This window comes from Lepidochelys kempii, chromosome 8 (assembly GCF_965140265.1).
Source record: "Lepidochelys kempii isolate rLepKem1 chromosome 8, rLepKem1.hap2, whole genome shotgun sequence".
Lineage (NCBI taxonomy): Eukaryota > Metazoa > Chordata > Testudines > Cheloniidae > Lepidochelys > Lepidochelys kempii.
Window position 1 is genome coordinate 73243479 of NC_133263.1, and position 25229 is coordinate 73268707.

At 39.9% G+C, this 25229-nt stretch overlaps 2 protein-coding genes across 5 annotated transcripts in view; both read right to left on the reverse strand.

Annotated features, from left to right (window-relative positions):
• HCCS (holocytochrome c synthase) overlaps window positions 1-23101 on the reverse strand; it is a 36161-nt gene extending 13060 nt beyond the window's left edge. The window contains exon 1 of the mRNA XM_073356987.1: window positions 23083-23101. The gene's annotated coding sequence lies outside the window, so the exon portion shown is untranslated. The remainder of the gene's footprint in view (window positions 1-23082) is intronic.
• Window positions 20447-25229, reverse strand: part of TLCD4 (TLC domain containing 4) — a 50130-nt gene continuing 45347 nt past the window's right edge. For all 4 annotated transcript variants that reach the window (XM_073356988.1, XM_073356991.1, XM_073356990.1 and 1 more), the window contains one exon: window positions 20447-23167. In XM_073356988.1, coding sequence (XP_073213089.1) covers window positions 22852-23167 — 316 coding nt within the window. In that variant the 3' untranslated portion in view covers window positions 20447-22851. The remainder of the gene's footprint in view (window positions 23168-25229) is intronic.

The window sequence follows — 25229 nt, forward strand, 5'->3', positions numbered from 1 at the left end:
TCTCAGTATTCAGTTTTAAAAAATACATTAAGGCTCTCACGGTTATGACTGCACAGAAAAGTTAAAAAATCTGAACTCTGTAACCAGTGCAGAGATGTCTACTAGAGCCTACAGAGAGCCTGGAACAATAATTCAGAAAGACATGCACTCCACATTCATCTCAATGAGATGTTCACTCAGGGTACATCTACAGATTTCTTACTCCTGGGGAATTCTGCACCACTGTGCGCATACAGAATTCATGTGCCCTGAAATTTTTTTTCTCTGCAGAAAACACATTCTGCCAGAGAGGCTCTGCAGTTATGCCTTTTGCCCACAAAGGACTGCTGTGGTGCCAGAACAGAGGCAGTTGGCTTACCACTTACAGGCTGTAGCAGTCAGCAGCTGATAAGGAGAGAGCAGAGCCTTCATTCCTCACAGTGCACTCTCCGTAGGGCCAAGTGAGGAGGCACAGGGTATTGGGGGCAGGAGACAGAGAGAGCAGAGCACAAGGGGCTGCTGGGAGGTCACATAGACAGGGGTTCAGAAGGGCTAGTGGGGGGGGGACAGCCTGGAGCAGGGACTGGATGGGAGTGGGGGGGTGCAGGGACCCATGGAGATGCGGGGCAGGGAGGAAGGGACACATGGGGACAGGGGCAGATGTGCCTGAGTGAATGGAAGAGGCTAAGGGTCAGCCAGGATCTACATGGGTGGGGGAGCTCCCTAACGATCCTCGCCCCTCCACTCCCCGCCAAAAAACCTGTTCCATACTTCTCCCACTAGCACCGAACAACCCTCCACTTTCACTCCCCGGCTCCTTCCCAGAAATTACTTCCCTTTCCCTCAGCTCCTCCATTACCTCTGACTCCCCAACATTTGCACTGTTTCTGAGGGGTGCGAAAATTTGTTTCTGTATTGTAGTTTAAATGAATTATTACTCAAAGTTCTGTATTAATATACCTAATAAGGATTTATTCGTCAAAAAAACATTTCCTGAATCTTTTATGTTGTTTATATTGTTACAGACATAGTTGTTGACTGGTATTTTGAAATAAATTACCAAAATAATTGAAACTGGCATGATTATATTGTGTTATTATGACAAATAAAATATGCAGAATTTTAAAATATTGTGCACAGAATTTTTTTTTTGGCACAGAATTCCCCCAGAAGAAACTTTTGTTGGCATAGTTATATTGGTCAAGGGGTGTGAAGAGGTGTGATCCCTGATTGACATATAGCCATGACAGCAGAAGCCCCTAGTGCAGGTGCAGCTATACCAATGAAATTTGCCCTTAGCAGTACAGTTTGTTTTGTTTGTAGGGAGCAGTTTTACTATTCCAGTACAAACTGCAGCTTTGCCTGTATATAGACATTATCATCTCAGGAATCTGAGGCGATAATTTAAATGTCAACCTTGTTAACTGTTTTATTGCTTATGTAAGAAAGGAGCAGGAGGATTACAGATCTGCACAATTTACTGCAAGAGATATCTCAATTTGGTGTCACAAGCAGGTGCTGTCCCCTCCCGCCACATCCATGAGAGAGGTAAGCTGAGGGAGCCACCAAATCCTGTAGACATATTCAAGCTTCACCAAGGGGCGACCCAAGCTCAATGAGCACAGTGGAGTTCACAAAGCAAGCATGATCATAAGCAACTGTGCGTAGCACAGCAATTTGGTATCTCCCATAGGTGCTTATTCTGTCGGTAGAGCTTGAAAGACTTCTACCACCTCTTCCCCCCAACCCCAATTTTACTCCTGCATATGGTAAAACCTAGATATGCAAGTAAATGGAGCAGGAAGAGCGGGATACAAAACTAATGAGACTATAAGACTGCCCACAAATGACTTACCAAGGAAAATGGTCAATATGTTGGATCATATTAAAGACGTTCTGTATTAAAATCACAGATGAGTTTGATTTCCTCATAGTTTAAATTTCAGGGTATTACTAATTAAGAGGTCTCTTGGTTTTTAGTACTGTTTCTCTCCCTCTATGTGTGAAAATTGCAAGCTGCTTATTGTATTAGTACATTCTAAGACCGAGTCTGTTCTCAAAGCAATTCTTTGTAACAACAACCACTCACACAGAGAGAGACTCAAAGCAATACTCTGTAACAACAGAAACAGCACCCAGAGACTCCCCACCCTTTTGTTGTATTCATCTCGCTTTGTTAACAATTGTGATTAAAATAGAGATAGAGGATGTATGTGGATGGATGTTTGGTGTGGATAATAACTGAATGATCAGGGAGGTGCCAGCCTAAGAATCCAGTGTCCATCGGCTGAAGAAGGTGTCAAGTGGAAATAACCAGAGAACCCCCAGAGGGAAGACTGGAATCCACCCACCAGCCTCAAGCATGGGAGAACCAAAGAACAAGATAACATCTGGCATCACGGAGCCATCAGGAATGTGACATCTGCTGATTGATTCAGCCACAGCATGATGAAGCAATTCCCATAGACTGACATAGGAAGAAATTCCTATAAAAATGGACTCTGGAAAGTGAGAACTTTGGGGTCTGATTCTGCAAACCAACTTCCAGGAGCATCAGATGTACATCTGACGAGGCCCTGCTCCCTCCTCATGTCCAGGCCACCTGGCCAGTGGCTTGGCATGAGCAACTCCAAGGCTGGTAACTATGATAACAACCTTGCAGAACCTGTGTGTGTGTATGAATGAATGTATGAATACATATGAGATTGAATGGAATGTTATAGCCATAACTAATTGCTTACTATGAGTCTTTCTGTATTCACAATAAATGTGGTATTTTGCCTTTTCCCCTTTAATAAGATCATGCTGGTTTTTATTTTTTTGGTATAACAAATATACTGCTAATGCAACAGGAGAAAGTCAAGAAACATGCTTTACACATTCAAATTACAAATATGTTTCACAATCACCCATTTTTGGTAGGAGTCACTGTCCAATAAACCCATTAAAATTAAAAGTAGTTTGTTTATAAGATCAAGTTCTAATACTAACCTCGCCAAATTAGAATTTCTCTCATTAAAAGAACACTGTCACAATTAGAAATGTGGATAGTTTCAAAAATTGAGTTAGAAAGAGTGTCAGGTGTTATACCTACCCAAGTCCCCTCACCAATTGTTGCCATTTTAATCACTTTTAAAAATATATATAAAAGAAAAAGTCTCATCTTTTTTGCTGCGAGGAAGAGCTACCAATACACCAAGGTGAAAACAGACTATCATTAAAACAATGAAACTGTCTATACCAGGGGTGGGCAAACTATGGCCCGTGGGCCAGATCTGGCCCCTCAGGGCTTTGGATCTGGCCCACAGGATTGCCACCCCCGTGGCGCCGCGGGCCTCGCACCACCCAGGAAGCGGCCAGCGCTACATCCCTGTGGCCCTGAGGGGGGTGGAAGAAAAAGAGCTGAGCGCACTGCCCTTGCTCGTGGATACCTCCCCCAAAGCTCCCGTTGGCCATGGTTCCCCATTCCCGGACAACAGAAGCTTTGGGGGAGGTACCTACAGGTGAGGGCAGCGCACTCAGCCCTCTGCCCCACACCCCAGAGGCCCAACCCTTTCTCTGACCCCTCCCATACATCCGACACCTCATCTCTGCTCCAACCCCTTGCCCTGAGCCCCTTCCAGCACACCACACCCCCTCCTACATGCCAAGCCCCTGCCCCAGCCCCACATTCATGGCCCTGCATGCACTTAAATTTCCCCACCCAGATGCGGCCCTCAGGCCAAAAAGTTTGCCCACCCATAGTCTATACAAAACCTGCTGTCAAGTAAACAAAGTAAAGAAACTGAAAAATCATTTCCCTCTAGTCTTTGTTATAGAAAACTTGGGTATTACTAATTTCAGACAGAAGTGTGATTTTTAAGTTGGTGTTCTTTTAAAAACTTGTACTTGATACCCCTTTTATAAAAAAAATAAATAAATAAAAGCTCTAATCCTGTAGGATGAGCAAGGGGAGCTAACCTAAAATACTCCACAGGCTTTGAAACAAGAATCAGACCTTCATGGTCCTCTCCCCTTCCATAAGCATCCTTATTTACCATAAATCTGTCTGTTTCTAAGTCACTCTTAATACCAGCAGAGAACAGACTGATGGGACTAGAAAGCTATTACTTTGGCCTTTACTATCTGCATCAAGTCATGGAGTGTGCCTTGCTACCTATATGAGAATAGGCTTGACTTAAGTTACCTGTAGCAAACCCATATTCTACCACTGAAGGACAAAATTTTCTGTAACAGCAATAGACTCTAAATCTCAGATGTAGTGGTGTAGTGGCTAAGGGGGAGATTTTTAAAGGCACAAAGGACTGTTAGGTGCCTTACTACCATGTGTGCCTTTGAAAATCTGACTCCAAAAGCTTTGTTAAACAGGCACATTTGTTGTGAAGTTCATGGTATTTAAAATTAAATTTTAGAGCAGGGCACTCTCCTTTTCCTCCTCAATCAATACCTGTGTGACATGCTCTAGCAGATTGTCCTAACAGACCATTTTCCCTCCCATGAGCCCCATGTGGAGTTAAAGCACTGAAATCATGTGAATGCTTGCTACTGTTGCTTGGTAAATCTGGCATCCATATTTTCAATGGCAGCTTTATGCATACATAAAGATACAGAAATAGTTACACAGATAAAGATACATACTCTAAAGATACAGAAATAGTTAACCCTTGAAATTTGCCATTCTTAAGTGTATTTCAGATATAAGGGCCAAGTCGGTCTTGCACAATTGAATTCCAGTATAGCACTTTCTAGCTTTTGCAAAACCTCAAACAGATCTTCTCTTTAAAAAGTGAGAGGGAGATTTTAGTCATAATGGCTATTAAGCCCATCTTAAAAACAACAGTGTGCCCACAATTTGCTTGTCTTGATCTCCATAAGAATTCCTATCATTCAGGCTACATCAGGTTCTGAGTCAATTTCTACAAATCTCTGCATGGGCAACAGCCAAATAATCATTTTGATCATTGCCTTCGTTCCTGATAAACAAGCCCAGAGTATAGCAAGAATATCTAGCTCTTAGCTACCTCAGAGGCATCAGCAAGGGCTTGAAGTTGCCAAAAAATTGAAAACATCTTTCAAAATAAACTCAAGTCTTTTTAAGAAAGAGAATCTATTTTGAGATGCAAATAAGCAAATTCAAGGCTGTGGTTGGTGTAGTGCACAAATGCCACCATGAGAAGTGTCTTGTCTGTCTTTGGCTGCATACTACTAAAACAGCCCATATTTACTGCTGTACCATCTTAAATCAGGCAAACAGGCCAGTTTTGATTTGAGCTTTTCTGCAGTAATCCCAAATCAGTTTTTATTCCTTACGCACTACCATGAGCGGTTTCAAATTCCAAGTATATTATGTCAGTAAAGAGAGCATAAGGTTTCCCTTCATGCACAAATTAGATGTATACTACAGACTGTCACTCAGTTACTGACCTGTCAGTGGATCCACCAGCAAGCCCAATAATAAATTTAACTTTCTACATGGATTTCTAAAGACACTTCACTGAAAGAATTTACATTTGCCTCTTTCGAGTCTTTCATTCAGAGGGTTATAGTTAGATACAAAATTCTGGGCACATTTGGAGTGCAAGCTGCAGAGTATTGCCAAAATCTTTGACTACATTCATATTTAGAAGCTATGTAAGCATGGTTAAACAAGGCAGCAAACATTTGGCTCTCTTCTCCTCATGTTGCATTTTACAGAGCAATCCTAGTAATAAGAGCTTCTTGTGAGCAAATTGGAACCTTTTCTGCATCTAGGCATTTAACATAACAGGGGTGTCGATAACTGTTTATTTGTGGAGACTAGAGTTAAATAATAAAACAACAGCTGTTGACTATCACTTCAATGAGTAGTTTTGTACCATGATTAAATTTGTCCACTTTTAATTAAGTGATCTGAATGATCACACTAGCAGACTATCTAACCACAGTGAAATGTAGTAAACTAAGGCAGACTCTCACCAAATACAGGATCAGTGACCGTGAACTAGAGGTGGATATTGGAAGGCACAAAGTAGTCTAATCCCAAAGAAGAGCAACTGTGCACCCAAATGTGATAGAGGAGAGTGAGATACAAAACACTTTTTATATCCATATCTCAAATACAAAGTAGTACAAGAAAAAGATTTTACACTCTGGCTACACTTGGCTAGCTTGTCATGACAAAAAAAAAATCTCACTGAATTGAATCATACATTTGTCCTAATTCCATTTAGCTCCTCCTTTTTACTTTTCCCAAATCCAACAACTCAGTGCTGATATTAACGCCTTCCCTGAGACTGAGACTTCCTGCTTGCTGAACAGGGAAATAAGACACTTGTCCAAATAGCACTTCTGGGTCATTAGGTTTTCCACAGCATGCCTTACTTCATAGTAACTTCTAAAAGGAGACCAAATTATTTAGTAAACAGGTAGAAGAGGACCCATTTAATAAACAAAGACTATTACCCAAGAATGCCATCTACCAATTCAGGTAATTTTGCATAGTTCAGATTTAAAAAAAAAAAAAATCACAAGCAGGGGAAATAAAACCCTTGAAGCATTGGAGTGCTTTTCTCATAGTAAACAATTTGTGGTATAAAATTAAAGAAAATTTAAAGCATGAAGAACATTTGTGGGGTCAGAGAGATTAATAAGTAAAATAAAAGGTAGCTTCCTCTGAGGAAGTCATTTCATGAATTCTTTATAAAAATTCTTGTAGCTATCAGGTTAAAGATTACAGATTGAATCACCTTCCATTAAAGTCAATAGTTAAATTCCTATAAACTTCAGTGGAAATAGGATTAGAGCCTGCATTTTTTTTTAAATCAATCACTTAAACTTGGAAAGATGCCTTTTTATTTGAGCAGTTACACAGACAATTACATTGTATAGACATATCCATCTAATGATCTTGGTGCACATACATTTGTCAAGAGCTCCAGAGATGTGTAAACTCTGGGGACAAGGACAGTCATTTATTTGTACAGCACTATAGGGTCCAACCGGATTGCACCCATTTGGCACGATCACGCTACAAAATGTTAAATAGTATCTGGCTCTAGGGTATAGGCAAAGAGCCTGATTAAATGTCCTCCGATTCCCATTGGCTTCAATGGACTTTGGACAAAGCCCCAAATAGGCACACAGATCATTCAAAATGTTCGGTAACTGTGGATTAATAGGTAATGATGATGTTCACCTAAGGCAGCAGAATCCCTACTCGTGGATCTCTCTTCCTTTTCCTTCATGCTCACTAGCTTTACATGGTATCCATATGTATGTATCCGTTTGTTCTTGCCCACATTAGGTGGCATTTATATAGTCTCAACATGATCTCTACACTCAAGTTAAGTACAACTTAAATTATTTTGTATTGCAGTTAAACCTAAACTGCCACTGGAAGTACAGCATAGTCAAGATGTAGAATCTCAGATGAGCATCCTAAACAGAGAATTTCAATAAATAAATTCTTTCTGGTCTTTTTAATGGCAACCATACAGTGTACAATAATGCAATTTTTAATTTCAGTGTAGTGTAGTTGAATAAGCTGGCACCATTGATTTTTTTAATTTTACTTTTCCAAAAAGTAGTATTTCTGGCACTTTAGAAGCTGCCCAAGCAGTTGTGCTGCCAGGTTTGGAGTTGTTCTAGGCCTATAATTGCCCGACCATATGGCATTATACTAGATGCCATATTCCTTGGATGGAATTTGATCCTGGGGGTTTATGGAGGCAGTCTTTTCATCCACCAGTAAATCTGACTCTGTAAATCTCTCTATCCAGGTGCCTTTTAATCATAAGGAATCTTCTTTTGCTCATGTTTTAAAAATTACCACCACCTCACTATTTGAAGCGTCAGTACAGTCTCCTGAAGTTAAACTTCATTTCCTCATCTCTCCCCTCATGTTCTTCCCCAACCTTAAAGTGCTGTGTTTGCTTTGAGCTATAGCTACTCCTTTGGCAGGCTCTCCCCATTCCTGGGCAGTCTGGAAAATGTTCATGCTGCTCTTACGCTGTCAGTTCACTTTTGCAGCATTTCTAATCAGATCTCTACTAGATACAGGTTTTGGAGAAGTTGTGGATCTCAAAACCACAATTAAACTTAGAAAGATGGAGATTGAGGAAATGTGGGAAGAAGATGGGGACAGAAGAGGTGGCAAAACAGTTCTTTGGGTACTTGCGAGACAATACCTGAGGCCTGAAAGCAAGAGCGAGGAGCCTTTAAGTAATCTCAAGTCAAGGGGAGAATATAATAGTAGGAGCTCTAAGAGATGTGGAAAAAAAAAAAAGGGTGAGGTGCATGGCCTAAATTAAGGGTGGTGTTTGCTGGGAATGGCAAAGGCAATAGTTAAATGGTTTTTGTCCAACGGAAATCCAGTTATTCAGTTTATTTATACATGTGCAGTTACATGTAGGCTTCTAAAGAAATGAACTTTCCAGGGATTTAGCTTCCTTTGTATTATATCCATCTACTATAATAAAATCTTACTTTAATACATACAGTCACTTTATGATTGTTAGATCATCTTTGTTATCAAGATAACTGGAAGTGTGCACGTAACTACATATGAACAGAATGTAAGAACATAGGTTAAACTGGATTATAACAGTGTTCTGTCTAGTCCAGTATCCTGCCTCCAAAAGGAAGATGCAACAAATCACATTTGGAATGATCTGCCTAGTTGCCATTTTTCTTAACCCCTGTGATTTAGTACTTCTGTCCTGAAGCATGTGATATTTTATCTGTGATATATTTATCCTGACGTAATTGTGGGCATCCTCAACATCCATATAAAAGTGTAAATTTATTTGAATCCTTCTGAGCTCTTTGCCTCAGTGATATCTTGCATACATATGCAGCCTTAAAATGTAACCCTTAAAATTTAGCCATCACAAACAAAATTCTGACTACATTCTTCTATAGCACAGAACTATATTTTATGAATGATATATAACATGCACAGTTTCTAGCTACTGTACAAAACACAAGCCTTTCTGAAGGGAGCACAAAAATCCCAGTCCATGGGGCAGTTATTTTATTAACCACCCCACCCCATCATTTTAAAGAAAGAATCCCACAAAGGTAAAACTGCATTCTCTTCCTTTATTATGAAGTACTAGTACCTTGTGTACAACATGCAACTTATTGACCTTATTGCCCATGTCAATTTCAGCCTACAAAAATCAGTTTACATCAATTTATACAAACTGCAAGGCTGTTCAACTAAAATGTAGAAATACTTACAATCCTAGTGAAATACAAATATTGTTCATATGATTATTCTACAAGCAAAACCCGTAACATTTAATCATTCACACATTCATCTTATTACAATGTATGACTTTTGTAATCAATCCACAGTATTACCATTACCTTCCTAAATTCTTGAACACTACAATTGTTGCCATACAAACAAGATACATTATAGTTTGCAATTAATAAGGTTTCCATGATCTTCTCAGGCAATGCTGCAATATTAATTTTACTGCAAACAAAACTGTAGAGTTAATGGCAGTAAATTTAGTTTTTAACTTCACTCTACATAAGGCATTTCATACTGTATTTACCAAGTTTGTGTTTAGACAGAGGCCTATGTAAGGCCTTTAAGGACTCAACTGCAGTTGTCTAACTTGCAATTTTTTTTTAAACAATCTGTAAAATCAGTTTTGTATTTGGTTAGTTTAAATGTTAATTGTAAATAGGTATTTGGGATAAAGATCTGTAAACATTAATGGTATATGTATAAATATATTTGTTAGGGTATTTGAATATACATACACGACACGAGATATACTTATGCAAGAGTTTATTAGTAGCCAAAATCTTTTTTTTTCCCTCCAGTGTGCTGATTGCTTTCAGTTGAAATTCAGGATTAATTAAAATAGTAATTAACTTGAAAATAAATTCTTCATTACATTCAGAAGTTGCCTTTATGCCTATCACATTATATAAAATACTAAACTTTCAAACTTCAAAAAACAATCCTCATGCAACTTGACTCAGTCAGGAGCAATTCTTCAGAGCTCTAGTATTTCATATGCTCAAAAAAGTGTGTTACAAAACCAGTACAATATTTGACAGCCAAAGCATATACCAGGAGAATATACTACAAAGGATTTTGTTTGTGTCCATGTTTTAGATTTTACTTTCCAGGCATATAGCCCTAATGTATATTGAATTATAATATGGTTCAAATTGAGACAGTAAGGACTGAATTATATTGAGTTCAACACATTTCGTTCACAGGCATTTCCTTTAAAAAGTAGACATTTACTATTATACTCCTGGGTGCCAGGCATCACATTATGACACTGACCTCAGATCAGCCAGGCATGTGAATAGTTTTGTTTCCTAAAATCAGTTGCTCTATAGCTACCTTCAGTTCATCACCGGCTGCAGCATGCCTTCCCTTTTGCTATTAATTTTTAAAAAAGCAAGAATTTCAGGGTAAAATGTAAAGAGTAAGGAGGTGGCTAGTGGAGGTTTGATTACTACACTTTTTTTTTTTATAAAAAACCCAAACATCCTGAGTAATCTGCGTGCTGATAGAAAAGGAGGACTTGTGGCACCTTAGAGACTAACAAATTTATTTGAGCATAAGCTTTCCGTGAGCTACAGCTCACTTCATCGGATGCATTCAGTGGAATGAATGTGCTGATGTTATATACAATGTTGTTGTAACCATCTCAGTCCCAGGATATGAGAGAGACAAGGTGGGTGAGGTATTCTCTTTATTTCAAGCTCTGGTGTAAGCTTGAAAGCTTGTTTCTCTCATCAACAGAAGTTGGTCCAATAAAAGATATTACCTCACCCACCTCGTCTCTGCTGGCATTAGGTCATACACATCACCACATAAAAGTATGGTTTGGTGCTTGTCGCTAGAGTGCTACACAGCGCCGAGTGGCACACCACTTCTCTGTACAGAGAAACTTGACATTGAATCAGGTAGTGACTGATTTCGCTTATTGTTGGGTGAATGCTAAAGTTCATGTAGATCCACCATTTCCAGTTTATTGACATCAGGATCTCACTAGTGAAGCAGTGTTTTCTCCATGTATTAATTATTTGATATAATACATAGGTTGTATTACAATGGGTTAGGAACAAGGAATGCTTCTTCATCCTTTGTTGTCAGTTGATGAAGCTATAGAACACAGGCCTTTTTAGGTCCAGTGTTCTGTGAAAGGCTCTTAATACCTTTGCTAAAGCTGGATCTTTGTAAAAGTTTCAGAATCTTGACAATTCCCCTTCAAAAGTTCGTTTCAGATATATTGTTTTTCAGTGATAAACATGGCCACACTTGGAGTCATCTTGGAGTGACCCTTCTTTTCTTGAAGATGAAGCAGGAAAAACCTTATAGATTTTTCAATCATCCATCTTTCATTGACAACCTACAAACTGATCAATAGCCATGACAAAAACCCCTTCCATATGTCTGTCAGTGACTGATAATTCATCATACATAGTGCATATCAAGACAGTGTGGTTACATTCTAAAAAGACCCCACACAGTTCAGGTATAATTTTGTGTTTCACATATCCTCAAACCTCACAGATGAGCCAAAGAGGGATATATCCCTTCCCTGATATTTGCCATCCTACTTAGATCACATATAGGACTCCTGGATTCTTATGCCCTGGACCCCTTCACTCCTTTTTACAATAGTGTTGCACTTATGTTTGTTACTTGTGTAAGAGGTTTTGTTTGGTTGGTTTTGCTGATTACAGTAGCTTTTTAATACTAGAAAACCCTCTTTAAATAAAAATACTTCTAGATTTATTTTGAAAATAAATTAAACATTGTCACTGTAAACCATCAGTGGAGAACCCCTGAAAAATGTGGACATTTTCTGTACCTTGCCAGCCACCTCTCCCAAACAGCCAACATTCACACAGAAATTGAATACAGGATCTGCTCTGCCAGCACATCTTTTGGAAGACTACTCAAACGAGTCTTTACTGATAGGGATCTACAAACGGGTATTAAGATCTTGGTTTACAAGGCAGTTGTCATCCTCACCATTCTCTATGGGTGTGAGACCTGGGTAATCTACAGATGACATCTCAAGCAGCTGGAGTGGTCCCAGCATCGCTGCCTCGGGAGGATTCTCAGGATCAGCTGGGAAGACTGTATGCCTGACACTCACCTCCCGAAGCAAGTACTCTCTCAGTTAAGTCAGGGAAGAAGGGCTCGCAGAGAGCAGTGGAAGCGTTTCAAAGGCATACTGAAAGTACATCTTAAAAAGGGAGGCATCAACCCAACAAACTGGGAGGACTTGGCGCAGAACAGAACACAGTGACACCATACCATACACCAAGCCACAGCTCACTTTGAGAACAGATGTGCTCATGAGACACAGAAGCGACAGGAGGAGGAAAGAAAGGGAACACTCCAGCCAACAACTATGCCTCCTCCAAGATTACACCTGTCACTTCTGTGGGTGTCATAAATATAAAGGGAAGGGTAAACCCCTTTGAATTCCCTCCTGGCCAGGGGAAAGCTCCTCTCACCTGTAAAGGGTTAAGAAGCTAAAGGTAACCTCGCTGGCACCTGACCAAAATGACAAATGAGGAATCATAGAATCATAGAATATCAGGGTTGGAAGGGACCCCAGAAGGTCATCTAGTCCAACCCCCTGCTCAAAGCAGGACCAATTCCCAGTTAAATAATCCCAGCCAGGGCTTTGTCAAGCCTGACCTTAAAAACCTCTAAGGAAGGAGATTCTACCACCTCCCTAGGGTAACGCATTCCAGTGTTTCACCACCCTCTTAGTGAAAAAGTTTTTCCTAATATCCAATCTAAACCTCCCCCACTGCAACTTGAGACCATTACTCCTCGTTCTGTCATCTGCTACCATTGAGAACAGTCAAGAGCCATCCTCTTTGGAACCCCCTTTCAGGTAGTTGAAAGCAGCTATCAAATCCCCCCTCATTCTTCTCTTCTGCAGGCTAAACAATCCCAGCTCCCTCAGCCTCTCCTCATAACTCATGTGTTCCAGTCCCCTAATCATTTTTGTTGCCCTTCGCTGGACTCTCTCCAATTTATCCACATCCTTCTTGAAGTGTGGGGCCCAAAACTGGACACAGTACTCCAGATGAGGCCTCACCAATGTCGAATAGAGGGGAACGATCACGTCCCTTGATCTGCTCACTATGCCCCTACTTATACATCCCAAAATGCCATTGGCCTTCTTGGCAACAAGGGCACACTGCTGACTCATATCCAGCTTCTCGTCCACTGTCACCCCTAGGTCCTTTTCCGCAGAACTGCTGCCTAGCCATTCGGTCCCTAGTCTGTAGCTGTGCATTGGGTTCTTCCGTCCTAAGTGCAGGACCCTGCACTTATCCTTATTGAACCTCATCAGATTCCTTTTGGCCCAATCTTCCAATTGGTCTAGGTCCTTCTGTATCCTATCCCTCCCCTCCAGCGTATCTACCACTCCTCCCAGTTTAGTATCATCCGCAAATTTGCTGAGAGTGCAATCCACACCATCCTCCAGATCATTTATGAAGATATTGAATAAAACTGGCCCCAGGACCGACCCTTGGGGCACTCCACTTGATACCGGAGACAAGATACTTTCAAAAGCTGGGAGGGAGAGAAACAAAGGGTCTGTGTGTCTATATTCTGTCTTGGCCGGGGATAGACCAAGAATGGAGTCTTAGAACTTTTAGTAAGTAATCTAGCTAGGTACGTGTTAGATTATAATTTCTTTAAATAGCTGAGAAAAGAACTGTGCTGAATAGAATAACTATTTCTGTCTGTGTATCTTTGTAACTTAAGGTTTTGCCTAGAGGGGTTCTCTATGTTTTGAATCTAATTACCCTGTAAGGTATATCTACCATCCTGATTTTACAGGGGGGATTTCTTTATTTCTATTTACTTCTATTTTTATTAAAAGTCTTCTTGTAAGAAAACTGAATGCTTTCATTGTTCTCAGATCCAAGGGTTTGGGTCTGTGGTCACCTATGCAAATTGGTGAGGCTTTTTATCCAACATTTCCCAGGAAAGGGGGGGTGCAAGTGTTGGGAGGATTGTTCATTGTTCTTAAGATCCAAGGGTCTGGGTCTAGTCACCTAGGCAAATTGGTGAGGCTTTTTTTTTTTAAGCCAACCTTGTCCAGGAAGTGGGGTGCAAGGTTTTGGGAAGTATTTTGGGGGGAAAGACGCATCCAAACAGCTCTTCCCCAGTAACCAGTATTAGTTTGGTGGTGGTAGCGGCCAACTCAAGGACAAAGGGTGGAATATTTTGTACCTTGAGGAAGTTTTGACCTAAGCTGGTAAAGATAGTTTAGGAGGTTTTTCATGCAGGTCCCCACATCTGTACCCTAGAGTTCAGAGTGGGGGAGGAACCTTGACAGTGGGAAAATCTGCAGGGCAAGATTTGGGCTCCTCAGCCACTTAAAAACTCACCAATGAGCTCCCAGGTAGACATCATCCTCGCATTGAGGGATAGCCAAAGACGACAACGACTGTAAATTTAGAGCAATTTTTAGTAGATTTAAAAAAAAACCTTACCAAAATTAGAGATTGTTAAGAACTAAGGTCAGCTTGTCTCATCTCTGTCAATGGGATATTTTTTGCTATAAAGAGATGGTACATTATAGTTTAAAAATTAGGCTGAGAACTTACTGAACAACTTTGTATTGGCATATATTTGTAAAGACAATATGATCCACATGCAAAACTTAAAATTAGACTAGGAAAGAAAAACTATTATGGAATTCTTACCACTTTGAAGTAGGATACCGATATCCATTCAGAAGCTCTCTGACATAAGGCTATAAAACTCTGGCTCCTAACTCAGATTGAAAATCTATTAGAACACACATCAGGCAGAAAATCTTTTCCTGCAATAAAAACATTTTGAAACAATTCTCTACTCTATGTATAGTATACATAATTATGAGTGGGATATAATAGTACATTCAAATATGCCACAACACATCCAATTGTTTTGAAAGTGGCCATTCAAAAATGCAAAAAAGTCAGAAAATAGTACATCAATGCAAGAGAAGCTATATTTCAACATTTGCAGGTAACATCCTCCCACATCATATTACGTCTATGCCACATGCTATTCACAGAACAAAAGGCAAAAAAAATCCCAACCCCTCCCCCCCAAGTTATTTAGGCACAGAATATTATACATGACTAACTCCATTAATCTACATTAACAAATGGAGATAAGGCTAGGACCAAGACATCTGATGCCATAGCAATCTTTTGATATACAAGACAATGATTGTCAAAAATGGAAGATCAAAACATGTGTTCATATTTCTTACATTATGAAGATAGTGTTCTACTGCAAATGGATTTAGCCAATTTGTTTTTTTCTAGGAAATATAGAAAAGATGGTAGGAAACAAGGCAAATTGTAGACAGAAAAATAAAGCAAATATTTAAGTTTTCTATATCAAGACTCTACATATTGATTGTGAAAATGTGTACAGGAAAAGCTCCTCAGGGACCATCTTTGGGTATGTCTATACTGAAATGTAAGCCCAGGCTCGATGTTGTGAGCCTGAGCGTGCACACTGAGCATCAACCCCAGATGGAGAATTTCTGCAGCCTGGGTATCACACCTGTGCTCAGGCATTTACACTGCATTACACAGGCCCAAATCAAACTATCCCAGGCTTTGTAGCACCCTCCCCAACTGTAGATGCTCTAACCTTTGTTCGTGGTTCACTGTGGGAAAATGTCCAACCCACACATTACCGGAAGCCGTTGCAGCCCACCAAAACATCCTGCTGAGCCATCTTTTGGGTCTGCACACTCCCAACAAGCAGAGCCGCCAAGATGAGAATCACCATTTGAAAAACTTGTTTTGATTGGGCTTTCACTCCCGTTTTGGGAAACGGGTAGAGCATCCATGAGACAGTGGTGAATATTTAAATTGCTTTTTCTGACCTATCGAAAGCACCTATTAGAGGAAGGAGGATACAGACTTGAACTGGCTGGTGCTGCTCACGACTCCGAGTATTGCTCCTGATGCTCCCTATGTAGACTGGCACTTTTGGACTAGGGCCACAAGCACAGACTGGTGCAATCATTGTCATGCAACCTGGGATGACCTGCAGTGACTCCAGAACTTTCGCATGAAGAAAGCTACATTTCTGGAGTTGTGAGCAGCTTGCCCCAACCTTTCAGTGTCACAACACACACTTGAGGGTTGCATTGCCAGTCACAAAGTGGGTTGCTATAACCATCTGGAAACTATCACAGATTACCCAAAGTTGACTTTCTAGTGCCAAACTGGCTAGCAATGGACCTGTAGCAATCAGGCATGTGATTTACCCAAAAGGTGGTTGGTATAAAGAAACAATATCCATGAAGTAATTGCTACTTTTGAGGGACTGGGGTTTCTAAACTACACCAGGGCCACTGATGGGAATTGTTTGTCCATAGTTTGGCCTCAAGGAGTACAAATACATAAACTGCGAAGGGTACTACTCCATAGTTATATAGTCCCTTATGGACTACAGAGGCTGTTTTATGGATGCCAATGTGGGCTGCACTGGAAGGTTGATGATGCCAGGGTTTTTGGCCAAGAGTGAGTCTACCTTCATGGACAGACCAGTACACTATTCCCACCAGATGACATCATCATAAATGGAGTAACTGTCCCCACTGTTATTCAAGTTTGGTTACAATTTGCAGGAGACAATGTCACCTGAAAGTGAAAATAGGTGTTCGCATGGCACTGTTGTAGTCGGCGTCACAAGATATTTACGTGCCAGATGCGCTAAAGATTCATATGTCCCTTCGTCTTCAACCACTATTCCAGAGGACATGCATGCATGCAGATGATGGGTTCTGCTTGATAACTATCCAAAGCAGTGTGCAGCGACGCATGTTCATTTTCATCAACTGAGTCAGATGCCAACAGCAGTAGGTTGATTTTCTTTTTTGATGGTTCAGGTTCTGTAGTTTTCACATCTGAGTGTTGCTCATCTAAGACTTCTGAAAGCATGCTCCACACCTCATCCCTCTCAGATTTTAGATGGCAGTTCAGATTCTTAAACCTTGGGTCAAGAGCTGTAGTTATCTTTAAAAATCTCACATTGGTACCTTCTTTGCATTTTGTCAAATCTGCAGTGAAAGTATTCTTAAAACAAATATGTGCTGGGTCATCATCCGAGACTGCTATAACATGAAATATATGGCAGAATGTGGGTAAAACAGAACAGGAGACATTCAGTTCTCCCCCAACGTGATCAGTCACAAATTAAATTAACACTTTTTTTTAAAAAACAAGCATCAGCATGGAAGCATGAAGGGACATGCAAATGTTTAGTATATCTGGCACATAAATACCTTGCAACGCCAACTACACAAGTGCCATGCGAACGCCTGTTCTCATTTTCAGGTGACATGGTAAATAAGAATCAGGCAGCAGTATCTCCCATAAATGGAAACTAGCTTGTTTGTCTTAGCTATTGGCTGAACAAGAAGTAGGACTGAGTGGACTTTTAGGCTCTAAAGTTTTCTATTGTTTTGTTTTTGAGTGCAGTTATGCAACAAAAAAAATCTACATTATGCAACAAAAAAAATCTACACTTTCACGATAAAGAGGTTGCACTACAGTACTACTATGTGGTGAATTGAAAAATACTATTTCTTTTGTTTATCATTTTTACAGTGCAAATATTTGTAATCAAAAATATATAAAGTGGGCACTGTACACTTTGTATTCTGTATTGTAATATAAATCAATATATTTGAAAATGTAGAAAACATCCAAAAATATTTAATAAATTTTAATTGGTATTCTATTGTTTAACAATGCAATTAATTGAGATTAATCGCGTGAGTTAACTGCAATTAAATTGACAACCCTACCTGTAATACATTTTGCATTCGTCATAAATCTGAAATTCCTCCCATTCCTATATTAAGAGCAACAAACATGGATCCAGAAATGTACCAGGCTCTGGGGCTACTTATGTCTCTTCTGTTTCTGCAGTTTCTACTAGTTCTGCAGCAGGCTCCTCCCTGGGAGTGGGGGGGGAGGAAAATCAAACAGCTCCTTGGAGTATGGACCCAGCATGTGCTGCAGCTGCTGTGGTGGTGGAACCTCTTGGAAACTAGTGTGAGCACCAGAGTCACTTCACTAGCTTGATCTGGTGCCTGCTGGTTCCCCTCTAGTATAGGAGTAGTTCAGGGGTCAGAAGGTCACCATCCCAGCTGACCAGGCTATCGTGAACTGCTGTTGGTTCCATGCTTGATGCAGTAGCCAACACCCAGTCAAGCTCCTCATTAAAGAGGCAGGATGTTGGGGAGTTCCCAAAGGTGTGGTTTTCAACCCTGGCTTTCCAATAGTCTTGAGCTGCCTAATCCAGATGCAGCACTGGTCACCAGTCCAGTGAATCATGCACACTGCCAGTTCATCTGCAATTTTGTAGTGAAGAGAAACTTGTTGCTTGCCTCGCACCAGAGATTAACCAATATCTGACTGTGGTCCTGTCACCAGGGAACAATGCGTTTGTCAATGGACTTCTTATCGGTGGCCATAGCTAGCACAGAAGATGGTTCATTCTGTTGTCTGTAGCTCAGCAGTCAGAATACAATGTTAAACACTGAGCAGCTATACTTGAATAAGGGGAGGCTTCCATTTCCTGGGAGTCAGCTGGTTAGTCTTGAGATAGAAAGAACAAGGAACATTGGCCTATGGGACTGTGTGATAGAATTGGCAGATTATCAGGACATGAGTCTGGGGAACCCAGGCCCAAGCTACATCCACACTACATAATGATGCACTGTGGACTAGTGGGGCTTGGGTTTGGATGAACCCCTCTTGCTGGATCCTATATTCTGGGTCCAGGGGCTTACTGACCTTAGCTTTGTGTGTAGACAGAAGGGGGGTTAGCGCTCAAGCCTGAGTCTGAGCCCAGGCTTACATTGCACTGTAGACATACCCTCAGTGCCGTCTCTTCTACAGCACTGAGTGCCAAGTATGTAATAAGGGGAAGTGCCGTGGTATTCTCTTAACACATCAGCCAGTAGAGCTCGCTGAATGCAAAGATGGCAGGGGAAAAGGCAAACAATAAGCTGTGCTTTGCAATGGGCTGTTCAGGTTACTACCTCAGCTCAAAGAGGGAATCACTGAGTTCTTTTTACTTCCTAGGATGGCAAAATTCTAAGGAGAAAGAAATCTAGTCCCAAATGAATGTGTGCACATCTGCACACACCCCTTCAGATCTGCCACCCCAGACATACACCCACCAAAAAAAAAAAAAACACCCTGCAACTCCTCCTCCTGCCCAGAAAAAAAAACCAAAACACTCCATGCTGCTCACCACAGACCTATAGAATTTTGCAAGACTAAGGTGCATATGTGTATTAGATATTAATCATAAGTCCTTTACAAGACAGATGCTTGTGATCAGAAATTCTAGCAACAATTCTATTTTGAATAAAGGAGACAATTTAATCTGTCCAGTTTTAGATTGATACTTCAGATAGAGAAATGTAACTACTAAACTGAGTCTAGTAGAGGAACAAAACAGCAGCTGGTTTCAGTATTATATAATCTTAGTGACCTGTGAAGGAGCCCTAAATATAAAGGATAGGTGTATTCTGTCCATCACATATGTGCAATCTGTATATTTCTGTCCTTGCCCAATACATTGGCATTCATGACCATTTAAAAATTATTCTAGCACACAACTGCTGTGTGGTTATAGTATAACCTTGTAACACCAAATAAAATAAATCAGAGCTTAATTTAAACCAAATGGACATAGCAAATATGGTTGGATATATTTGCTGATCTTTTACAATGCAATTGAATCCTAGAGGATAAAAGCTATTCGGATCAAATGGATTAGTAGGTCATCTAGCCCATTCCTCTTCCACTGTAGATTGTTCCCCATGCTGTATTTACTAGGACTTTGTCCAATCTAGTTTTAATATAATCTTTCATACTTTTATAATAAACCTGAGTCTTAGTTACTATCTAAGATGTATAATGGAGAATACAAGGGAATAGACCATTTTAAAGTTTATAGCTTTAGTGAAGACTACATTGGAAATTAGGAATTTAATTTACTGTATGTAGGATTCAAATGCCATTAAAGATGAATGCTTAAAAAAGGATGGACTTCCAATGCAGTTGTCATGAAGTCCTTACTTCCTGTAAAATCATTTTCCTTATGAAAAATGTTTCATCCTACTGTATTTTCAGAATTAGTAAACGCCATACTTCTATGTTCAAGGTGTATTTTATCCAAAGTGCTTGCATCTACTCAATTACTGATTTTGAAACTGGCTAAGAGAAAACCAAAATGTAAACATAAAAGTTATTACAAATGCGCAAACTTAGTTATTAATCAGATTACAAAAAAAACCCTCTTTCACTAGTTACCACCTTGAACACTAATACTTTGTGTACATATTGAATTAAATCACTATTTTTAAAAGTATCTGAATCTATATGTTGATAAAAAGGTTTTCCTTTGTTTTAATAAAAATGTAATGGAGGGCAATTGACTGATAATATGAATTTATTGGTACCAAAGACAAAAAAACAATGTGCTAATTCAAGAATGACAATTAAAGAAAATAAAACACACCAGTTACTATGCTTTTTAGGACTGAACAACTCATCTACATAATAAGGCAACAGGACTGCCAAGAATATAGTGTAAGGAACTGAATGCATTAGCAATCTGTGCCTCCGACCCATTGAAAAATAAAGATAATGCTGAAAAAAATTACTGTTAAATAATGTAACTATGCCTGTAAGAGTGAGTATTATATCAACCCATATAACGATTATACTCTTCAAAGAGAAGAGCTGAACTGCTTTAGCCACAACTGCCTTGGCTATACTGCAAGACAATGCAAAAGACCTTTGCTAGCAGTTTGTGGAGTCTTCTTGGAGACCTAGGGAGACATAACCCTGATTTACACTACAAACTTATGTCAGTATTACTGCGGCACTCAGGGGTGTGGAAAATCCACACCCTGAGTGACGTAGTTATACCGACCTAGCCTCTAGTGTCAGTGCTATGTCGACAGGAGGGCTTCTCCTATTGATATAGCTACTGCCTCCTGGGAAGGTTGAGTACCTATGCCAACAGGAGAAGCTGTTCCATCAGCGTAGGCAGTGTCTTCACTAAGTGCTACAGTGAAGCTGTAAGTGTAGACAAGCCCACAGTAAATCATAAAGGGACAGCTAGTTCCTGGAAATTGTGTGTTTGTTTTACAGCTCTCCCTTCTAGCCCACACTAATAGCCAGACACCTGCGTTTGTTTAGAGGAAAGAAGAGAACAGCACACACACAAAACACACCACCTATTCCAATAGGACAAGAATTTGATAAATGTTAACAAAAGAAGTTGCTTGACTAGTTTGCTACAGTGTTTTTATGTAATAGCACCACACTAGTGAGTGAAAATGCAGTTTGAGCAGCACATACTAGCAGATGGTATCACAAACTACAAGTGATGACAAATCAAGTGAAGAAAGCATTGTTCCAACAAACAAAAACCACCACAAAACATCTAGCCCCTCAACAGTTATATGGGAAAAAACAAAATTCTCTCAGGTTGGCATCTCTTCCATATTCTGATCTTCCCACATTCTCAAATTTCCCCCATGGACATGACTGGAAGTTCTAGGATTGAAGAGAAAGCAGAATATCTGCCAAGGACTATGTGGATCCAAAAACAGAATGTTGTCCCTAACAAGGTTAGCGGCTTCTGTAACCCACTCTATAAATCTTCTCAGTTTTGAAGAGAACAAACTATTCTCTGTTGGGGCCACTGATAAGTCTTCTTGCTTATAAGATGGGATTTCTTTGGCCAGCACCTCAAATTTCCAGCCATATGAACAACAAGGAAACAATGACAAATACATATTTATATGAGCATTTGAACACAATATGAGCATTTTCATACTAAGGTGGCAGTTCTGGAGGGGAGAGGGTTACTGTGACATAGCCACATATACCAAAGTATTTAGTCTCCTATACTTAAGTTGTTTACACCCTAGAAGTCTCTTGGTTAAAATAATAAATAATAATAATAATACATTTAGAAGCAGAGTTGCAATACTTTTGAAAAGTAGTAGTAGCAGCAGCAGCCGCCGCCGCCTTCACAGTGAGAGCACTGTAGTAAAAAGGAGTTTGTTTCCACACACTGTTTATCATGGTAACTTTGGATCAGAATTCTGATCAGATTTAACAGTAATACTACTAGAAGGACATTAGCACAGCCATCCCTTCACACAAAAGGAGTTTTTAAAAGATAATACATTATACCAGTATCTGTAAAACTGTTTCATAAATTCCCAAAAGATTGTGTCCATGCATAAGGCAACAAAGTCAGTAAAATATTCATAGCATCAAAGCTAAATTCTTAGCCTTTGTTGCAAAAAAATAAAAAGTTGTCAAGGATGAAATCTTGATTGTTAACACCAAATACTAATAAGAGAAACCACAGAAACATGGCAGGAAACTTGCCATATCTGCATAACTTACAACAGAAGATCTTAACATTCACAGGCTTTTTAAAAAAAGCCACACACAACACATTGAGAAACCTGAGTGAAAACATTTTAGGAACATGCTGATAGAAGACCACCAACTAATCAGTCTGTTCCTTTTTAAGTTCATTTGTCAATTAAGTGCTTAGAACACAAGCTAGACTCATTTGTATGAACCTATACATACAGTATGTCATATGCTATTGTTTCCCATTCTATAGAGTGGGATTGTCTTTAAATGAAGTGACTCTGGGCATGCAGGCAGTGTGGCAAGAGAAAGGTTAAGATCAATAAAGAGGCAATACTTTGCTTCCTTAAAGGAGCATTTTATGGCAAAAGTGTGCATTGTTTCAATGAACCCAAGTGATCTTTATAGAGAAGTTCAGTTTTACATATATGATTTCTAGTCAGATTTTCCATTCTTACACATTTTGACTTCTTCTTGTCTAGTGAGACAAATAACTTTGTAGCATCCCTTTGTAATTTTGACCATCCACATCAAGTTCATCACATCCAAGACAACACTAGAGATAATCCAGGCGCTTTGGGCTGCAACTCCTACTCTGTGGAAAGCCTCTGTTCCAAACACAGAAATGACGTTGGCATAATAAACAGGCATGACTACAATCCTCACCATGAAGAACACGACCGTCATCAGCACCCCATTGATGATGTTGGCTTTTGAAGACCTGGGGTACCCCAGCACTTCAAAGAACCACCTGCAAGAGAGAAGTGTTCACAAAACCAAACAAGTTTCAGATTTTTCAAATCCCTTCTTATGACCAGTCACTATTCAATTTATCCTCAAGCCCTCCCAATCCTAAAATGCTGCCTTGTATTGTGGCTTCATCTAAAAGCTCTTTAGGCCAGTTAATTGTCTTGGTGCAAAGCATAGTGTAATCTCCATTACTACTTTAAAAAGTTTCATAACAATATTTTAAGGAACAGCATGTACAATAATCTCCTAATTTGAATTGTAAACTAATATGTAATAAGTATACGTTTAGTTGCTATCACTGTAGCGTACAGGAGTGGTTTTCAACCTTTTTTCGTTTGTGGACCCCTAACAAAGTTCAAATAGAGGCTTTGGAAATCTTAGACAATTTGTGGACCCCTGGGGGTCTGCAGACCACAGGCTGAAAACCATTGCTGTAGAGCATGGATAATTTGTTTTGTAAATTAACTTTAAAATGACTACTGTGAAATTTATTTTTTGTTCTTTGAACATTTTAATTTGCACTTTTTTTAAAAAAAGTGAAACTAAGCTGAGAAATTTAGCTCCAAACTTCCTCAGAATTATAGATTAAGGCCCCTACCAAATTCATGGTCCATTTTGGTCAATTTCACAGTCATGGGATTTTAAAAATTGTAAAATTTCATTATTTCAGATATTTAAATCTGAAATTTCACAGTGTCGTAACTGTAGGGGTCCTGACCTAAAAGGGGGCTTTAGAGCAGGGGTCTCAAGGTTAATTTTAGGAGGGGCAGGGGGGTGTCACAGTATTGCCACCCTTACTACTGCGCTGCTGCTGGTGGCTGCGATGCCTTCAGAGCTGGTCAGCCGGAGAGCAGCGACTGCTGGCCAGGAGCCAGCTCTGAAGGCAGCACTGCTGCCAGTAGCAGCATAGAAGTAAGGATGACATGCTATGGTATTGCCACCCTTACTTCTGTGCTGCTGCCTGAAGAGCTGGGTCCTCTACTCTCCAGCCACCCAGGTCTGAAGGCAGCCCCGCAGAAGTAAGGGTGGCAATACTACAACCCCCCCACAATAACCTTGTGACCACCCTGCACCCCCTTTTGGATCAGGACCCCCCAGTTTGAGAAACGCTGGTCTCCCCTGTGAAATCTGTACAGTATAGGATAAAAGTACACAAAAACGACCAGATTTCACAGGGGAGACCAGATTGTATGGTCCGGGATGCATTTTTCACAGCTGTGAATTTGGTAGGGCCCTAATTATAGGGCAAGAAAGAAGTTTGGAATTGGTGTTGTGAGTAGGACCCCCATCTGTTATTTCACATTTGCTGGATTTGGGCTTTTGTGATTGGTGCCTTGCTACTGTCCTAGTAAGATCCTTTGAGATCAGTCTGGTCCCAAGCCAAAACCTCAGCTCTACACATTACAAGTTGAATTCCATTATTATATTAATGCTTAGCTGTATGAAAAATGTCAGTGTGGCAGAGTAATTTTGAATAGGTTTTCTATATTTTGATGCCCTACTAGAGAGGTGTAACTATTACGTATAGCCTATTGCCTGGCAAGTAGAACCTGTAGGTTGGGTTCTTAAGAAAGTATTTATATTATTGTATGTTCCTCTCTTTCCCCTTCACTCACACAATAAAATCACTGCATTGAAGATTTGTACAGCTGTGACAGGTCAGAAAAAGGACAGAGAGGACCAAACCATAGAAAACAGCTTAACTGCTGAACCTGTGAAGGCATAACCAGCTAAAACTACTGACCATTAAGCAACAGATGTAATGATAGTTAGAACTTCCACTTTGTAAAACTAATCGTATAGCCTGTTACAAATTTATTACTAGGGGTCACAGCCATATTGACAGATGCTTGTGGTATGACTGATTATAATTACTAGGGATCTATAATGTCCAAAGTCAAAAATTTTCTTCGATATGCATCAAGATGCTGATTAGGTACTGTGCTGTGCCAGCATATTAATTTATAAATGCTTTTTAAACAATAAATGAAAAAATGGTAATAGCACAACTGCTCACAACCAAAGTCAGGCAAAACAAATTGTCATTCTATCACTGACTAAAT